Source organism: Harpegnathos saltator, unplaced genomic scaffold (genome assembly GCF_003227715.2).
Source record: "Harpegnathos saltator strain DR-91 unplaced genomic scaffold, Hsal_v8.6 scaffold659, whole genome shotgun sequence".
NCBI classification, from domain to species: domain Eukaryota; kingdom Metazoa; phylum Arthropoda; class Insecta; order Hymenoptera; family Formicidae; genus Harpegnathos; species Harpegnathos saltator.
In genome coordinates, this window is record NW_020230492.1 from 185,001 (window position 1) to 205,194 (window position 20,194).

Genomic DNA, 20,194 nt, shown 5'->3' on the forward strand with positions numbered 1-20,194 from the left:
CGATTAACTGAAAATGTCAAGATTGTTATGCTGCTCCAAAATTATCTCCACAGGGGTTCGAGGATCGTAATATTGTGTTCACACGGATATCTTGATATTTCTTGAATCGTCCCAGTATGTAAGGCACAAGAGAGAGAGAGAGAGAGAGAGAGAGAGAAAGAGCTTCGCGCTCTTCTTCGATCGATGGTGAATACGCTCAGTCGAAATATATTTTATACTTCGACCGAGACGATAAAGCGAGATGGAAAAGAGACGTAGACGAAAAGGAATGAAAGTGAGAAAAAGAGAGACGTGTAGAAACCGCAACGGTAGGCATGTCGTGCTCTCTCGTAGCGCGATGTCCAATTAAACCTCTCGAGCCGGTGACTCCAATTAAGAGTCTATTAAATATACACCCGGCACGTGTATCGTCGTCAAAGCGAAATTCAAATGGCGCTGCTTGCTCTCTCTCTCTCTCTCTCTCTCTCTCTCTCCCTCTCTCTCTCTCTCTCTCTCTCTCTCTCTCTCTCTCTCTCGTCTATTTGCTCCGGACAAACGACCCCCGTCATAATAAAGTTGACGCTAATTAACCGCACAAGTCTCTTATCGCGCATTACGGGACTTCCTTGTCGCACCGTCTCTGTCTGCTTCGCTGTTGCCGTCGATTTCGCGGGTCCCTCGCCGCTGCCGATCAGCGTCGATTTTATTTCACGTTCCACCGGCGACTTTGTCTTTTCACTCTCTCGAAGGCAGAAATCACGCGCAAGAGTTTCGTACTCGTGAGAGACGACGGCAAAGGACGCGTTCGCCCGACGATTGTTCACCGAGCCGATTCAAAGCGCTGTATCGTGCGCGCGAAAGAATATTCGTCGACGATGTTTCGCAGAATTTCACATACGATCGTAAATATGCGCAAGGCGTCGCGTAAAAAATTTGTCGGGAAACACGGAGCGCTGTCCGTCGAGTCGATTTGGAAAAATAAAATTTCGCGCTTCTTGAGGGTGACGAGTTGGGATGCGTTCTGGATTACGAATTCCACTCCAAGTAATTTTACAGTTTCGCGCGGGGGGGGGGATACGCGATGATTTCGCTGACGAGTCGTCTTAGAAGGACGAGAGTGACACGCGAAAGTCCTAGCCGAACATTCGAGCGAGTTCGCATAAAATGGTATTAGACGCTTGCATATTTGAAAGCGCGAAAGGAAATCAAGCGTCGTTTCAAATCCGCGCTCCGAAGCAATTCCAGCTTAAGGCGTTACTCGAGTTTAATCATTTATGCAGATAAGGGACATTCACGGAATTAATTGCGCATGCATTATCGGCAACCATATTACGCTGCCAAAGTCCCGCTCGCTCCAGTCGATGGTACGCATATATAATTTAATGTCATCCGCTGATTGCTACGGAATTCAGGTCACGACGCGATACCCGCGTGCAATTTGCGCCCAAAGGTGCACGTATGCGCCCCGCCGCGTGGCGCGATATTGCTCGAGATAATATAATAACGTAATAACAGTAATAACGGCGATTCATAACCCCGAAATAAGAGCTCCTCTCGGTTAATCGGGATCGTGGCCGAAGTCGTTCACTCGGCGGATTCTGCTTGTGCGGCGAATTAAATTGCATGTAAACTGAATTACACGTATGCTCGAATTAATAACGTCAGTCCCGCGAAAATGAACGCGTCCCCAATATATATATATATATTTTTTTTTTATTCTTTATGCCTGCAAATATAGTAACAAAAATCTTGCAGATTTCTATCAAGAGCGTCTAGTGAAACCGAAATAATATATTTCGCTTTTCTCATTTCATGTATCTTCATGTAGCATTGCGTGCGCTCGCGTATAATGTTTATCCCTTTTCCTTTACACTGCTCATTCCTTCTTTTTGGAAAACCTCATAAAATATTGAGTATTAAAGTTCCCCCGGCCGACAGCCTGTTTTTCAGTTTGGTCAGATAAAAAATGCAATGTATCAAACTTTCCGTTGCTTCGACGACACTTTTTTCGTCGTTACATACCCCAGCTGCATAATTTACTATACATTTGCAGTTAGATTACCGTTCCGTTAGCAATTTATAACGCCGCGGAAAAAAAGTTATCTCACGCAGAACTACTCACAGCTGAATGCCGCCATAGCTGGCGCGCGCGTTATGCGCGTACCCGCGTTACGTTACGTTACATGTAAATTATTTTATACAAAACTCTCGCGCGCGCGCACAGCGACAACGACAACGACGATTTATCAGCGGCAGCGTGTTCTCGAGTTCCTTTCGCGGAAGCTCCAACCTGTGCCCTCTCGCCGCGCGCAAAAGCGACCGAGCAGTTTTAATCGCGACGACGACGAGTCACCGCTACGGACGAAATATAATATATCGCTCGTAACCTGCTCGATTAAATTACTGTCTTTACGCTTGCGATTCGTTAGCCGCGGGCGAGCGTGATAACGCTGTCTTTGCATTAAATCGTGCGAGCGCGCACGAGAGCTCGCACCCGCGCGGTACCCGGATGACCCGATAATTCATTTCCAGACGTATATTACGCGGAGGAGCGGACGAGTATCTTGCCCTGACAAAAAGAGAAACTTAATTATGACTTCGACCCCGGCGGCGCCATTGTAACGGCACGATACCGGCAGTGACGGCCGCGTGGTCGTCGTCGTCGTCGTCGTCGTCGTCGTCGTCGTCGTCTCCCCGCGACTGTTATGCTAAAACCGATATAATTTAACGCGCGCGGTTCGAAAGTTATTTCGCTAGTGCAGAATATATCTTATCCGCGGTAAAACTCTGTGAGGGAAAAAATCCAACCCGTCATGTTCATTACAGAGTCAAACGGCTTTGTAAAAAAAAATGCCTTTTATCGTGCTTAAGAGGACTGGAGGGTCAGAATGCTGAAAAATCGTGCTTGTTTTTGATAATATTTTGTGACGAACTGAATAAATGTGCAGGAATGAAAATTTTAGATACAGTTATACAATATATGAAGAGTAGAAAAATTTTGTTTATTGACAAATACTCGTATAAATGTACGATATATACAGCTGAAATATACTCTCCTTTTTTTTTCAAGTTATCGTTTTTGCAGTAATACCTCGGCACTCGGTGGTCCGATCAGAGCGAATTTTAGCTAGAAATCTTAAGGAGGCTTATCATTATCCGGTGAAGCACTATAAAAAGAAATGGAGCAAAATTAACAAAATGGCAGCTATTATTAGGAAAAAATTCAAGTTTTTCAGTTCTTTCGCAATAAAAAAATTAATATCTCGAAATGAAATATTTTGACGGAGTTGTCCATAGTTCGGTTGAGAGCCACATGAACAAATATTATTGCTTTAAGATTTCAAATCGACACGAAGCTCAGTTTCGGAGAAATCACTGCAAAAAGTTGAACAATAGAATTTCGAGAAAAACGCGTTTAAAATTTAAGTGGACGTATATTTATATGAGTATTTGTTTAAAAACAAAATTTTCCTGCTCTTCATATGTTATATAAATATATGTAAAATTTTCATTCTTGCACATTTATTCAGTTCGTCACAGAATCATTATTGAAAACAAGCATGATTTTTCAGTAACCTTCCAGTCCCCTTAACATCGAAATATGTTGTTCCGCATATCACGGCGAAACGAATAGCGGATAGGTGCACGAATAGATAGAACGAATATATTCGGATTGTTGCGAAACAGTTTAGAGGTAGATTTTTTTTTTTCGGATAAAGTTAGAAGCGCGTCGTCACACTGCTGACATGTTTACGCAGTGGTCGGGTTAAGAAAGGCACCGAAACGACACTATATAAGACATCCGCAACCGCATTATCAACTGCAACAGTGGATTCAGCAAAAACGTAGATATATTTATCTTACTGATCTGAATAGAATCAGATCTGAATAGATCTGATCTGAATAGATCAGAAAAGAATATAACGAAAGAGCAATATTTACAGTGTGTACTGCCAATTCGACTCCCGTCGTACCGCAAATCTGCGGACTTGAATTGTGACAACTTGCAGCGCTCGTAGCTTTATTTAAAGAAAAAAAAAAACATGTCTAAAGCGTTTTGCAACCGGTTGTACAGAAATTAATATAAAATCCCACGGGTAAACCGGGCAGAGTAGATCGAGGGACAGACAAACCAAGAGAATCGCGAGTCAAATAAATTTGACACGCAATGAAGAAACCGAAATATGCACATTGTGCGAATGTTATCTCCTGCTATTTTTTTTTTTTTCACAAGACCAACGAGACGAATTTCGATAGTGCCGACAGCACTCCAAAATTGTATCCGCTGTTTCAACGCGCGAGTATGTCTTCTCGTCGGGCTGTTTGCGAAAATAATTGTCGCCGTTTATGGAGTTTACTCACGCATGCTTTCGCTCTTCAGCGTCGCGCGTGCGCGCGCGCGCGCGCGCGCGCGCGGCGTTGTATTTCCGTGCGAGCTCCCGCCTCTCGATGTTTGCATTGAATTATGCCGGCTTTACGGCGGCGACGTCGCACGCGCGTATGTAATACACGAAGGTAAATACGAGAAGAAAAGATGAAATACGTAAGCTCTCGCAGAATTTCTACCTCGCCTCGAAAGCCAGCCGAGCGTCCTGCGCGATCTTGCCAATGCGTTTAAATGAGCGACGAGAGTATGGCAGCAAACGCCGGATGTAACGGGCGTTGATACCCTCCCTTAATTCCGTGTACGTCATCCTGCGCGACCGGCACTCCCCCTCCCCCCTGCCCCACCGACTCTCGCGCGACACTGCACTGCGATGCACGTATAATGCGCGCGATGCGAGATGTAGCGCGCATACGGCGCGCGAGAAAATAAGAGAAGAGGAAGAAAAAAAAGGAAAATGGAGCAGCGTGTAAAGACGAAAAAGAAAACGCAGGGGGGAATGTGAGGGTGTTTATCATGTGACCCTGTGCGCTGTGATGCCGAGACCGCTCCAGCGAGAAAAGCAAAAGCATGATTAATACATTTTTATGGAAACACGCGCGAGAGAATCGAGCGAGATCATGAATGCGCGGGGGAGAAGGGTTGGATGAAAAACGTGACGATGAACGAGCCGAAAGTATTTTGCTCGGACGAAATCGAGTTTCTGCTTCTTACGAGCCAATTTCAATATCAGCAACGCTGTTGGGAATGTTGTCCCCTTTAACCAAGAAACACGTTCGACTAGCTCGTTCGTTCCCGCGTTAATTCAACGGACCTTTTTTTTTCCTCCGCCAGGACATCGCGCGTCGCAGAGATTTATCGACGCGACGCGTCGACCGCGCAAACCGGACGAACGGAGAACGTGATGAGAGAGACACGTTGCCGTACGTTGCGCGATGTGACGTGATACGCTCGTCTAATTAGTCCGACGAGGAGAGATTCCTACATTACAGAGCTCGCGCCTCGCGTTCTTACGTAACGCTGGCTGCACGGCACTTAAGACTCGATCGGCGAACTTCAGCGCGTCTTCCACGCGATATCGCAGGCATTTCCTACAACTGCGCCGCCGCGGCGCGCCACGAACTACCACCTCCGCGCGTCAACACGAAGAGATCCGCTGAAGATATAGGGGGGATCGGAGGATCGATAAGGGTTCTATGCCGTGACGCGCGGCTGCATTGTTTCTCGCCGACGTTGCTGCACACAGCCCGGCTGCATCGGCGGCTCTACGGATTGCACTTAGCGTTTTCGCCCCCTCCCTCCCTCCCCACGAAGTTTCTTCCGTCATCCCTCCGACCGGGCGACCTCCAGCCTCGGAGGTACACGTCCTCTGTTCCCCTCGTCCCTGTCGCAACCCACTCGCTTCTTCACTTCCACAACCATTGACCGGCTCGGAGGAGCCGCGGGGGTCCAATAAAAGCTCGCCCCCGACTTGTTCCGCGGATTTCCGCGAGTACGAGGGTAGTTGGAGGGAAACGAAGGACGCGGGCGGTTTAAAGAGAGGGTAAATTTTCAAATGCGTTTCATTCCGCGGAGCGAGGAGAAACGACGACGACGATGGCGCTGGGGACGGAGGGGAAAGCGCGAGGGGCAGAGAAAGTGGAAGCGAAGGGGGGAGAGCGCGATGCAAGGGCGGCGCGCGGCTCGATTCATCGCGTTTCGAGAGCAACATCGGCAGAATTTAATATCGAGCAACGAAAGTTTAATTAGCCGGAAGTTAGGAAGTCGCGCAACTCGACGGAATTCGCACCGACCGACCGACGGATGGACGGACAGACAGACAAGACAGACAAACAGATAGACAGACAGACAGACAGATAAAAGTCGAAGTCAGAGCCGAAGCGATACTCCGCTTGGCGTTGTAAAATGAAGTGAAGGGGAGAGGGCATGTAAAAAGGAGCTGAGAGAGAGAGAGAGAGAGAGCGCAAGGAGAGCGTCGTCACTGTAGAACGTAATGAAGATTTCTCTCAATGGCGCTTAACTTTCGTTGGGATTATATGCAGATTTAAAGGGAAAAATTTAATTAAAACTTCAGAAAGAGAGATATTTCACAGACATTCGAACGCGAAACAATTTCGCAGCCGGGCAATGTCAGTCTCATCCGCTTTCACTAAACACCATAAAACACCGACGTGTTAAGTTTCTCTTTAGAGGGCGCTTTGATAAAAATCCTAGTCGCGCTAGATCCGAGTAAATTACACGGTAAACTGCAGCGCGATGCGTTGTTCTTGTCGAGCGTGTTTAAAATTCGCCTTACGTGTGTCAATAATACATCACTGATTTCTTCCGTATCTCCGCAACAGAGAAATTTACGTACGCCTAAGATACCTTACCTGAAATCTATTGCTTTAGATTTAAATTTTCACTTAAATGTTTAAGATAAAAGCAACCTGCAGCGGAGCTTCACGTCATTTTGAATTTTGCTATTTTAACTTCAGGTTTATAAACAGCGACTTCGAAAACCCTTAGAAGAATACTAATTTTAATTGCACTTGTAACGAATTTCTCTCTGAGGCACGAAATGGTTAAGCGTCATGCAAAAGTGTGTCAAGAGAATATTTACTGTGCAGTATCGGTGTACCTTATCTTGTACAACGTGAGTTTCGATCATATTACGCCATCATGAGAGGCAACGTGTTAAAGAGCGGTTTGGAAGCTCTCCAATTAAAACTCGAATATCCTCCCTCTTGTGAAGTTACGTGTAACGAATACTTTTCACTTTTTTTTATTTTTCAATACAATTCATTCTTTCGGAGATATCCGTTCGCAGATAATTTTATCGCGTTCCCTCTGAAGTATTGCTCCTAAACGTGCAAGGAACTGCGCATAACAATAATAACAAAACGAGCGACAATAAACACACGCGATAACACGTGTCTCTTATTTCCCGTCGCCCTACAATATATCCAAAACCCGTCAGACGCGGTGTGAAGCACTTCGATGTGTTTCCTTGCAAGCACAATAAATTCCCTTCCACCCTTAAATCGAGCTCGAATCCCGACATTGACTCAGCCGGAACTTATGCTCCGCGAATTCGTCGTCTGTTCGCGACGCGGCGCTCATCGTTATTTGGCTCCCGCGGAATTTTTCCGAATATTCCGCATAGAGCCGGGTCATAAATAAAAGGGAATCGCGCAAGTTTCGCGTACAACCCCGGCGGGCTGTTCGAGACCGCAATGTGAATTGCACTTCGGATTTTGGCTGGTGTCTCCCAGAACCCGAATTGGAGGGAAGCGACGATCTCTGACGTCGCAGAGCGCGGAGTTCTCTTTCTCTTTCTCTTTCTCCCTCTCTTCCTCTCTCTCTCTCTCTCTCTCTCTCTCTCTCTCTCTCTCTCTCGCTCTCTCTCCTTCTCTCTCCTTCTCTCGTTACCCCTCGTTGCCCTTTCACGCAAAAAGACCCCCACGAGAAAACGAGATCGCCTTGCCGACGAAGGCGGCGAAGATGCTAAACTCACCGGGAACTATTCGGCCGTCGAACTAATTTAACGCTCGGTTTAACAGAGCGCCCGACCTGTCCTCGACTTGTTCCACTGCGATGCGAATCGCTGCCATAAAGGAGCCGCCAACTATCTCGATATGACTCTCTCTCTCTCTCTCTCTCTCTCTCTCTCTCTCTCTCCGCCTCCTTCCCTCCCTCCCTCCTCTGTCCATCTATCTATCTATCTCTCTATCTTTCTTCCTCTATCTCATCGGTGAACTTTCGGACGAGATCGTGCCCGGCGTATCGTTGATAGTTAGGTACCTTCCGGCGTGCTTCCTTCATTACGAAATCGCACGCCTCACCCGTTTAGTGAGAAGTCGTCGCAACTTTACTTTTAGTGTCCCTCGAAATTTGGGCGATCCTCGCGTCTGAGCGCGATAAAAAGTTCGAGATGATTTCTCGGTACGGAGCTCTTGACTGAGAGCCGATCGTTGGAGGAACTCCAACAATCTTAATTAATGTGGGCTCCCGTGTGCCAAATTGTTTTTACGCGGTCGAGTCTTTCGCGAGTTGCATTAAATTAGATGTAACACGCTTTGATCGATATGTCGCTGGGTCTCGAAAGTTCTCTCGGTAATTTTGCTTATCGACGAACTGATCTTTTCTGAACTTTCGAACCTTAGCCTATAAAAAAGATCCCGCGCGGTATGTCACATTATGCATTATGTATAAACGTGTTATTTTGGTTACGGCCAAGATTCTTCTGCTCTCGCAATTTTCGGAACACGCAATCTTCATTATTTCGCTAACTGAAAACCTGAGATATGAAACATCTGACATTTTGCAACGCGAGTCACAGCGCGTTGAGGAGATATTATATCGACAAAAATAAAGAGATTGAAACATCGGCTGCCTTTTGGCTTTCCGAATCCCCTGAGAAACAGTTTTCAAACAGATTTTAAGTTCTCGCGGTTGTTTCTTGCGAGCAAATATGCTCTCGAATTCCCACGTGTGCAGATTTTTCTCCGGCGCAACGAGGGTAAATATTTCCGAGTTTCGGACCGTTTTGGCGAAAAAACACGACGGCGACTACTGGCTCCTAAGCATTGTAAAATATCGGATTCCGGCAGAAAGTGAATATTAAATTTCATCCATTTGTGTTTGGCAAATATTCTCATGTGTCTTGTGTGGACTAATTTTTCTGCGCGACGCGGAAACCCGCCGACGCGCCTAGGAAGATATTGAAAAACAAAAGACAAAAGGGAAAAGAGAAACAGCATCGATATCGCATCGCGCGATCGATAACGCTCTAACCGGCGCTTTCCGCGTGACTTTAAAAGTTTCAGTTCTAAATGGTTTCGCGACTCGTACAACTGCGTCCGCCTTCCTTTTTTTTTTTCTTTTTTTAATGAATACCGCCGCCTCGCCTAAAAGGCCGCGCTTCCCTAAAATGCCGCGGCGAAGTGTTATAACCCCGACGTGTCTCTGGCACGGAAGGCAACGGACGGTGGCGGAAGGTGGCGAAAAATACGGGGGCGGATAATGGCGTAAGTGATAGCAAAAAGAGGCAAGGACGTTGAACCGCGAAAACAAGACACTGACTCGACAAAGCGGCGCTGGAAGGCTTTCACGCCGAGCGTCGATTTGCCACCGATTTTTCACCGGCGCCATTTACATGCCCAGGGGAAAATTATTTTCCGCGACGAGAATACACTGTGTGCGTTGCATATTTCACGGGCAACTACGTCGGCGATATAGATACGCGTGAGCATCTGCGATGAAATATGTATCAACAATTGCGTTAATCATTATCGTTAAAATTATCGTTCCCATTTATTACTAAGACGTGGAATTGCGGCGGGACACGCTAATGTGTTTGTTAACGAGACGCGCAGAAGCGTGTTACGTTTCGATAACAGCGAAACGCCCGGACGCGTTTGAAACGATAAACGAGCGGCGCGTCGCGCTCGCGAAATTAGCCGCAATTTGCGCGCTCGCGCGGTACCCCCCCCCCCCTTGACTTTTCAGACGCACGCCGAGTGCGTTAATTCAGCGGCGAGCGACGGCGATAGGAAACGAACAATATGTTCGTCCGACACTCCCTTCTCGTTCCCTTATCGGTTCCCAGCGCGGGCGACCGAAATAGACAAGATGGTGCACTTCCATCATTAGCCTGCCATTGTTCCAGAGTCTCATCCACGTTCGACCCATTTCATGCCTTATCAGTCAGCATCTCTCCGACGTCGGGTGAAGTGCTCCGGCGAAAGTTACCGAGTTCTCGTGACAAGATCGTACGTATACGCCGACGGAACTCGCCGAGTTTCCCATCACGAGATCGTCAAGCGGCGTTTTGTATCGTCTCCCTGAATGATTTCTATAAATTCGACATGGCGCGGTACTCGGCATATATCGAAAAGTCTATTCGCGGAATACAATCACAACTGTTCACTTCGATCGTATGAATCACATCGTCGAGTCGTTGCATCTCTGTTCATTGTGAATTATGGGGACTGGAGGGTCAGATTGCTGAAAGATAATGCTTGTTTTTGACAATATTTTGCGATGAACTGAATAAATATGCAAGAATGAAAATTTTAGGTATATTTATACAACATGTGAAGAGTAGAAAAATTTTGTTTATTAACAAATACTCATATAAATGTACGATACATATAGCTGAAATATACTCTTCTTTTTTTTTCAAGTTGTCGTTTTTGCAGTAATATCTCGGCTCTCGGTGGTCCGCGATCAGAACGAATTTTAGCTGGAAATCTTAAGGAGGCTTGTTATTATCCGGTGAAGCACTATAAAAAAAATCGGATAAAATTAACAAAATGGCAGCTATTATTAGGAAAAAATTCAAATTTTTCAGTTTTTTACAATAAAAAAATTAATATCTCGAAATGAAATATTTTGACGGAGTTGCCCATGGTTCACCTGAGAGCCAGATGAACAAATATTATTGCTTTAAAATTTCAAATCGATACGAAGCTCAGTTTCGGAGAAATCACTGCAAAAAGTTGAACAATAGAATTTCGAGAAAAACACATTTAAAATTTAAATGGACGTATATTTATATGAGGTATTTGCTAATAAACAAAATTTTCCTGCTCTTCATATGTTATATAAATATATCAAAAATTTTCATTCTTGCACATTTATTCAGTTCGTCACAAAATTTTACAAAAACATGTTCGTTACAAAAAACAAGCATGATTTTTCAGTAATCTGACCCTCCAGTCCTCTTAATCTATCGAGTTATCGCTATCGAGTGTGTGCCAAAAGTGTAACTAAAAATCCTAAGCTCCCGTTAACTGACAATATCACTTTCCTGAATTTACAAAACGAGATTTGGCAGATGAATTAAATGCTGAAGAGATCTGATATTAAAGGAGCAAGATAAGCTCGAGGCAAAAGGATTATGCATCGATGTGAGACAAAATAAATAACGCAAACGAGACACAACATCCATGGTCATGAAGTATCTACTGGTATCAAGAAGAAATGCTTTATGATGAGCTATCACCACTGGGACAGAGACACAATTACAGGAGATCGCTATGGTCAACAATTATATTTACATTTAAATTGAGTCGTGAAAAAAAAACACCCTCAAATAGTCGCGAATTGACGCAAAGTTTTCCCACTCCGCGACAATGCCGGGCCGCACGTTACATTGTAACTAAAGAGACAGGTTGTTCGAGGTAGATTGGGAAGTTCTGCGCGCACCCAGCGTACTCTCCAGACATCGCCCCATCTGATTATCATCTATTCAGATGCAGCGCGGTCTATCTGATATACGTTTCCGAAATGTCGAGAAAGTGCAAAATTGAAACGACGAATAGATTGCCTCAAAAGACGAGTCATTTTATTGGCATGGGATCAAACTGTTATCCGAAAGATAGCGAAAGGCTATTAGCAGCAACGGCCAATACTTTGACGAAAATATCACGTGTCATCTTCCATAATCATTAATCAATGAAAACAATTTATTATAATGCTAACAACAGTTCTCTCCGGTGACGAAGACTGGCCGGAATTTCTTACTCCAAAAAACCTCCGCAAATAAGGATCGACTTTTTGCCCGTTTTTCGGTCCTCGATTTTGGAATTGAATTTTATGCCAAAAGATAGTTCATGATGAGACATTAATTATAGAAAAGTTTTAAGATGGGTTTTCAAAGATATAGAGGGTCAAAGTGGTCACTACCTACAAAGAAAATATGACACTAATAACGCTTTATCGCATGAATTTTTGCAAAATTCGGTGGTTCTTTGAGTTGCTGATTATGAATCTAGTATAAGATTTTAAAAATTCAAGATGGCAGGTGTAACATGACGGACACACATAGCGAGACAATCATTTACTTTTATTGAAACTGTTATGTTGTGGTTTTCTGGCTAGCTGATTGCAAATTTTCTATTAGGTTTCCGAAAGTAATTTTTTCAACGACAATTTTTGAGTGGAAAAAGTATTTTTTTTAGCTTCTTCATAAAAAAAATATCAAATTCAAATTGATACGTTACATGACGCATAAAGGATAACGTGATAGTTTTATTTGTTATATTTAGAAGCTTTTTCATTACAGTTTCCGTAACTCTTTATGATTACATATCATTATATCCAATAATATAAAAGTTATCTAAAAATTCAGATCCGAAGTTATCAGTTTTAAAGTATTGAGTATTATAATTAGAGGAAAACACCACATTCTTTATCAAACAAGACTCGAATGGAACACTGAGGGTAAATGTAAATCTGATAGAAAATTCGCAATCAGCTAGCCGAAAATCCACAATAACATAACAGTTCTAATAGAAGTAAATTATTGTTTCACTATTTGTGTCCGCTATATTACATCCGCCATCTTGAATTTTTTAAATCTGACATCGAATTCGTAATAAGCAACTCAAAGAACCCATAGATACTGAATTTCGCAAAAATTCGTGCGATAAAACGTTATTATAGTGACAAACTTCCTTAGTAGGTAGTGACCACTTTGACCCTCTATATCTCTGGAACCAATCGTATGCTCAATGTGAAACTTTTCTGTCATTAATGTCTTAACATTTCGCATAAAATTTCATTTAAAAATCGTGGAAAACTGAAAAACGGGCACTTTTTGCGGAGGTTCTTTCCGAGAAATTACGCTTGCACGATCACCTTGAATCTCCCGCTGCGCGACTCGCAGCTTCAGCAGCCCGCGGCTGCCGCTGTTGTCCCTTCGAACGTCGAGCATATTCTCGACGATATCGGCCGCATTTGGCTCACGGTTCGGGGTACTTCGCCGACGCAGAAATATCGTCGACGGACGTTTCGGCCATTAGCATTTCGGACACTCATGATTTATTCATGAAGAAAACGCCACGTGTGGCAGCAGTGGAGGTGGCGGCCGGACCTCGAGCAGAGAGAGAGAGCAGAGAGAGAGAGAGAGAGAGAGAGAGAGAGAGAGAGAGAGAGAGAGAGAGAGAGAGAGAGAGAGAGAGAGAGAGAGAGAAGGCGAAGCCGGAGGTCGACGGCGCGGGAAACGCGCAACAATGCATTATGATTCGCTATGCAGCGGGAGAACACGCGCGCGCGAGAATGAGAGAGAGAGAGAGAGAGAGAGAGAATGCGTTGTATGAACGCGAGCGTTTAAGTAGATGCATAAAATGCGAGAATATTCACGTCGGTCATCCGCGGTGAAATGCCACGGATGAACGGTCGCTCACGTAGAGGCGATCGCAGTAATGCCGACCGAGTTTCATTCTGAACGCGTGAAATGTAACGGGTGTGTGAGATTAGCGGCCAATGTAAGAGGTTTCGTGGAGAGAAAATATATATATATATATATATAGTAAAATGCGGACGACGTGTGAGCGGGAAATTTGAGAGCCGCTGAGCGCATAAAACGCACACGTGTGTATTCCTCCGGTATCTTGGGGATATGAGAGAAATTTCCGACCTAAAAGAGAGGGAGAAATATATGCACGGTGTGTCTGATAATTAGCCGTATGCAGGTGGAGCATATTAAAGTGAACGAGTGTCTTTGTCGTTGGAAGATACCTCTTTGCGAGACATGTTTGCAGAGTTTGCCCTACTGCTTCATATTGCGCATTTATTCTTTCATTAATTTCTTTTCAACTATCGCGAAGGTTACAAGAGGGTAGGACTTTGTTGGTCTTTTTAATGCTTTGAATATTTTGGTACGGCGGATATGTATCGGCGCTGTAATGTATCGAGCTTAACACGGAGGAAATGTATCACGGAATGTATCGCGTATTATTATTATTATTATTATTATTATTAATATACGTTAAATTTAATATTATTATTAATAGATGTAATATTATTAACAGATCCGGATTTTTCTCTTCGCAGACTAGCGATATTTATAGAATTCGCGGCGATATCGAAGAGCGCTCGCGCGTTCCTGGCTTCCGCTTAATGAAGCCTGACAGGTGAGTGTGTATACACCTTGCGAGAACTTACCGGTAACCACGAGCCTGGCGTACGAAGAACTTTCCACAGTGTCGCCGGTGACGTGGTGCACGGTGCGGCATCGATAAGTCGAGTGGGCATCGGCGGAAGTCACCGAGAAGACGAGCAGCTCTCCGGTGGGCAGCATGTGGTACTTCCCGCCTGCGGGCAGAAACAGTAACGGTGTCAGCGATATCGCTCGCTAGAAGGCACATATACGATGTAATAATGTTCGTGCTAGACTTTGACAGCGTTTGCGAACTTGCAGATTTTTCCTCGGAAATATTTACCGCAAAGGTACAATTGGTACCGATGTATTACGATTGCATAAAGTGAGATCATTAATTATACTCTATTGATATAATTTAATGTAAGGTGTATATATAAATATATACAAAAAAAACGGTTAAATAATAAGAAAAAAAGTTTTTGATAATGAACAACAAAAGATCAATCTCCATACCATCTGAAGAGCGAGTATATTATTTTAATTTAATATTTTCAATTAAATTTTCAAATGTATGTGAACATAGAAAAGGACGTGCTCGTTAGCTCGTTAGCTCGTAAAGAGTCAGTGTTGCATCATATTTATGAGATGTTTCTTTTTTATTGAATATAGTTATTCGATTAATATATGATATATTTTATTTTTATGTTTTCGGTATATTCCTAATTCCCAGTTATATAGGTATGTTTTCGATAAAAATAGTTTTAAAATACATTAACCTACACCTCTATGAAATAAACAGATTAGTTTTTTAAATAGAAAAATGTTTGTGGAACTGTCAAACCGTCTGATAAAAGAATTGGTTATCCAGATATTTGAATGGTAGGAAATTGGAAACGGGATGACAATTTTATCGACCACAAAAATGCAATTACGGATCTAATGTGCATTTGACCCGGCTAAATTCTAACTTTGCTGAGCTAACATTGAGTATATACTGCGCGTTAAAAAAGAAGAATTATTGGAGGAAAACATGATTATATGGAAAATTGAAAAACCGCGGAGGAAAAATGATTATCGCATTTATCCCAAACTACTCAACTAAAGTGCGACGTGAACTTTACGAAATACTCAGAGTAACGCATTTTTCATCAACTCAACTCTCTCTCTCTCTCTCTCTCTCTCTCTCTCTCTCTCTCTCCCCCTCCTTTTTTCTCTCTCCCCCACAACCTTACTCTCTCGTCGTCGCTTGTCGTCTCTGTCCAACTTCTATTAATATGGAAATTTCTTTAATGGAAAAGTACGGGTATGGAAAGAGCAAAAGAGCGAGAGAATGTGGGAGGGAGAGAGAGAGAGAGAGAGAGAGAGAGAGAGAGAGAGAGAGAGAGAGAGAGAGAGAGAGAGAGAGAAAAAGAAAGAGAGAAAAAGAGAGAACACGCACACGCGCACAAAAGAGCGGCTCGCGCTGTAAAAATTGCACCGCGGGAAACAATAGTAGCGCCCGCGGAAAAATGATTCGCGACTAGCCCTTCGTAATGGAGGAACGTCTCCGTTTAAGCGACTTGGTTATAAAACGATGAGCAGGAGGAGCGCGCCCGGTGGCTGAGATACAAAAAGAAGGCGAGCACGAGTATCGGCACGAGTGAGAGGGAATCGATACTCGTAAAATTCGAGCGTAACCGCCGGACGGAGAGAGCGTGCTCGCTCGCGCATTTGGTGGCTTAAAATGATGGGCGAATAATGAAAAAAAAAAAAGAAATTTTAGTGCTTCTCCAGTGAATTCCACCGGCGTTCGTAGTTGCACGCGCTCGTGCCTCTCGTTGCATCCGCGGGGATGAAGCTTGGGAGAAGGTGATTAAAGAGATTTTAGACGGACACTTTAATCTGTATATTATAGATGCGCGATAGTGTCGTAATTTCTATCGGCGATAGAGTTCGTGCGGCAATTTGTATGGCGAAACGACAGGTCGTATTGTGAAGCTTCTCTCGATGTAAATATACGTATTAAGTGCAGCATAATGTCTGGCATATTACGACATTGATAAATGTTTCAATAAATGTGTAATTAACGAGAGCCGAGTACGAAACAAAACGCACACGAGATGAAAATGTATCGTCAATCAATCTCGCGTTATTATTATATATTTAATAAATAACTACGCGCGCGCGTGACATATATAGAAATGATTAATAGCCTCTTTGTTTGGATCAGTAGGCTGAAAAATTTGCATAAAAGGCGTCCGAGCGATCTGGCGAAGTACATTTCGAAATTTGCCAAATATTTGTCAATAACCGAAAATCCAGACACGCGTCCAGAAATATCAAAACGTTATACTACTTTGCCTCTCAGAAATTTCAGGATGCACACACACTTTTTGCACCAAATATATTGACGCGATGAATTTTACATCTCGAAGCGCACACCGTTCACACAAACAGTCTATTTATACTTCTATTTATATTTCGAGCAAACTTTGGGGATGATTCTAAATATAACGTGAAATATACTCGTGTTTTCGAGATTTCCGATACAAACAGAGAATTACATAGCGAATAACAATTGGTCAATAGAGCGTAATTGCGCGCAGCATATTCTAATTAATTGAAATTTCGTTAATTGGTCGTGACACGTGTGTTTACGAGCAACTGAAGAAATTACGCGGTGCAATGTTATGCACGTTTGCACCTCAGCGAGATCGATGGAGAAAGAGGGAGAGAGGAAGGGAAGAGTAAGAGAGAGAGAGAGAGAGAGAGAGAGAGAGAGAGAGAGAGGGGGGGGGATGGAGGAAGGGAGAGAGAGAGAGACGCAATAATGAATTAATTTCCTGTCAGACGAGCGGTCGGTCGGTGGAATACGTCGGAATTGAGTTCAAGCGTGCCGTTCAATGCTCAACATTGAATGAACGTTAATCAAATCCCGTAGGAATTTAATGGGCCTACGCAGCAGGCCTCGCGCGCACGCGCGCGCGGAAGCTCTTCCGCGCATTTTTCAGTTATTTTTCGAAACGATGGCCGGCAGAGGAGTGTAACGGCCACTTCATTTCTATTTTAACACCGCGCTCTTCATATTCCGCATTATGTGAGTCAATCGAAGCGGATAACACGGAGCACTTCATTATCGGAAAATTTCAATCTTCTCGATAAACAACGGCTGGGGTTATAACGATTTTCGATGTACACTTTGCTCGCGCAGAAATACTTTTTCTCGCGATGAATAAAATTTATATTACACTCCCGTTCCACTCCCTCTCTCTCTCTCTCTCTCTCTCTCTCTCTCTCTCTCTCTCTCTCTCTGTTTCTCTCCGCTGGTCGGCTCTTTTGCGTTCGCCCCCGCGTTCGTTTCTCGCGCGAGCGGTTGAGCCCCTTGAATCTCACCGATCGGCGCTCGGAAAGACATCCAGCTCCTGTATAATAACACGATGTCGCGAGATGCCGCGAAGCAGCGGACGACGAGCGTGTCTACGTCGAGAGGCACGCTTCAGCAACTCGACACAGATCTCGCGCGCTCACATCAGCCGTTCGTTACGCGGCCCCGCGCGCGTGCGCGCGCGCGCTTAGACGAGCGCCTAGCGATTTAGCGGACGACGCGACTATTGCGCGCCGAGCCGAGGCGAGGATGAGAGACGATTTAAAGCCCCGACGGGGAAGGTGAAGCGGACACGCGAGGTGCGAGAGAGTAAATGAGGCTCGAGTCCAATCATTTTTTCGCGGCTGAGGCCACCGGCCGCGATTACTCGTACATTTTTTCCGCGGACGTGCCCGCCGCGCCGCACGGCGTATATATCACCGGCGCGGAGTTTTCCGCGCCCGTGAACATTCCGGGCGGGATCTGCTAGCTGGAATGCCAGCGGCATGCACGCGTGACTCCGTGGAAAATACATCGCGCGAAAATATCTCGCGACTTTCCCCTTCGTGCGCCTACCCTTCCCTTCTCTCTGTCTCTCTGTCTCTCTGTCTCTCTCTCTCTCTCTCTCTCTCTTTTTTATCCGTCACTCTCTCGCTCGTCTTGCACCCGTCCGTCTGTCCATCCCGACGTCACCTCCGTCCATTTGCGCGTCTACGATGTAAAAACGAGCGCATTTCCCGCACTCGGAGCTGCCGCCGACGCGACGCGACGCGACGACCGTCGTCGTCGTCGTCGTCGTCGATGCATCCGGCAGTGTCAATATTTTCGCCGTTCGCGCGCGGCGCTCGCATCCTCGTGGCGTGCTGCACTTTATTCCGGAGGAAATTGCGCGGAATTCCAGCTGTTGAAATGCGTCGGGGCGAGGAGGCCGGGAACGGGGGGGAGGGGGGAGAGAGCGCGAGCAGGAATGCACGTAAGTCTGGTTACCTTAAGGCCGGCTCGCGCGCCGACGATGCAATGACGGTGCATACCGGCGGCGTCGCCGTCGGCTCGGCACCGACTGCATACGGCGATGAATGCCGGCCGTATTGCCGCCGCGCGGGAGGAAAAGGGGTAAGAGAAATGGATGGGCGAGATGGTTAAGGGTGAAATGGCAGCGGACGGGAGCAGAGAAGAGCGAGCGCCGGCGGAAGGAAGGCAATGAATCGATCCTAATAAAAATAACTCGAGCGCGAGGGATTCTTCGGCGTTTTGCCCGTTCATTGTGCCCGCCGCGCCGCGCCGCGCCGCGAGCGGGATGATTACGCGCCCGGCGACCGTGGGCGAGGAATAGTTGACATATTTAGACGCGGCGTGTTCGCGAGTGACGCCCAAGGGACAAGTCAGAATTTGCGCCGGGCGCTGCTGTTGATGATCGCCGACCGACAAAAATGTTGCCCGCCGAGAAAAGCAGACGCGCTCGCGCGTCGGTAGGTGGAATTTAATGAGCGCGGAGGTGCGTTTAATTCTGTCCCGTTTAATCGCGTATTGATAAAAACTTGGCTGGAATTCGGAATTGGTATTAATTATTGCCGCTTTTAACGCTCTAATGGGAGTAAAAATACAAATGTTTCGATATCGTCGACGCACGCGAGGCATTTGCTTTCATTCTGGGGGAGGGGGGGGTACGATTGCTGGAAGTTTGTTAAATTCAATGATTATTAATTTTAATTTATCTCTTCGCGCACGCGCGCGCGTGCGAATTTGTGTGTATCATTCGTAATGCGAGAAAGATCTCTTTTACATCATCTGAGCGTACGTTGAATGTTTATCGACCATACAAATGTCTCATAAAGTGCAGTAAAATTGCTCGTACACGATGGCTGACCGAACGCTGATTCGAACTACTATCCGACTAGAAATTTTGATCAGGTTCACCTAACATTGATAAGGACCTAATAGAGTGAATGAAAGGTAATTCTAAGTAAGTCAGTCCTTATAATGTCCTAACGACAAATGAGTAAGGAAGACCTTTATAAGGTTATAATGATTGGGCCCACATTAGGACCTTAATGTACCAACCTAGTGTATGATATAATATGGTTCAGTTAATCAGATCCTTGTCGGGATCTTATTCATTGTACCTAATATGATTTGCATTATCAAGTTTCAACAAAACAATTTTTCGGTGTCATCTCCAACTATAAAGATGTTTGCGTTGAAAAAACACTTCAGATCACTTGAATGTATTTGTAAAATGCTATAGAAACTATCTCTTTTTTAGCAGTCAATAAATAGTTGTAAAATTAACGTGACATGCAACTTTTCTCTTTGACACTACTTTATGTCCCGTCACCTTGTGATACTTTATGATCCTATGATATTCATATTTTATGTTTCTTTTCAGAAACATTTTACAAGTATGCTCAAGCGATCTAAATTATTATTTCATGCAAATATCTCTTTATTTGAAAATGACATGAAAGAATTTTCAGCGTGTCATTTCTTATTTCTAATCATCATCCAATATAGCCGTGGCGGGTGATCAAGAGCCATAATTTGAAAGAAAAAAAAACGTAATAAGGTCCATTCCATAAAGTAACTCCATAAGGACTTGACTATGAATCCTTACCAAGGT

General features: G+C 44.7%; 1 protein-coding gene across 6 annotated transcripts in view; it reads right to left on the bottom strand.

Moving 5' to 3' along the window:
• LOC105185180 (Down syndrome cell adhesion molecule-like protein Dscam2) overlaps window positions 1-20,194 on the bottom strand; it is a 195,387-nt gene that overhangs the window by 62,100 nt on the left and 113,093 nt on the right. For all 6 annotated transcript variants that reach the window (XM_025304935.1, XM_025304931.1, XM_025304932.1 and 3 more), the window contains exon 5: window positions 14,297-14,446. In XM_025304935.1, the coding sequence (XP_025160720.1) occupies window positions 14,297-14,446 (150 nt within the window). The remainder of the gene's footprint in view (window positions 1-14,296; window positions 14,447-20,194) is intronic.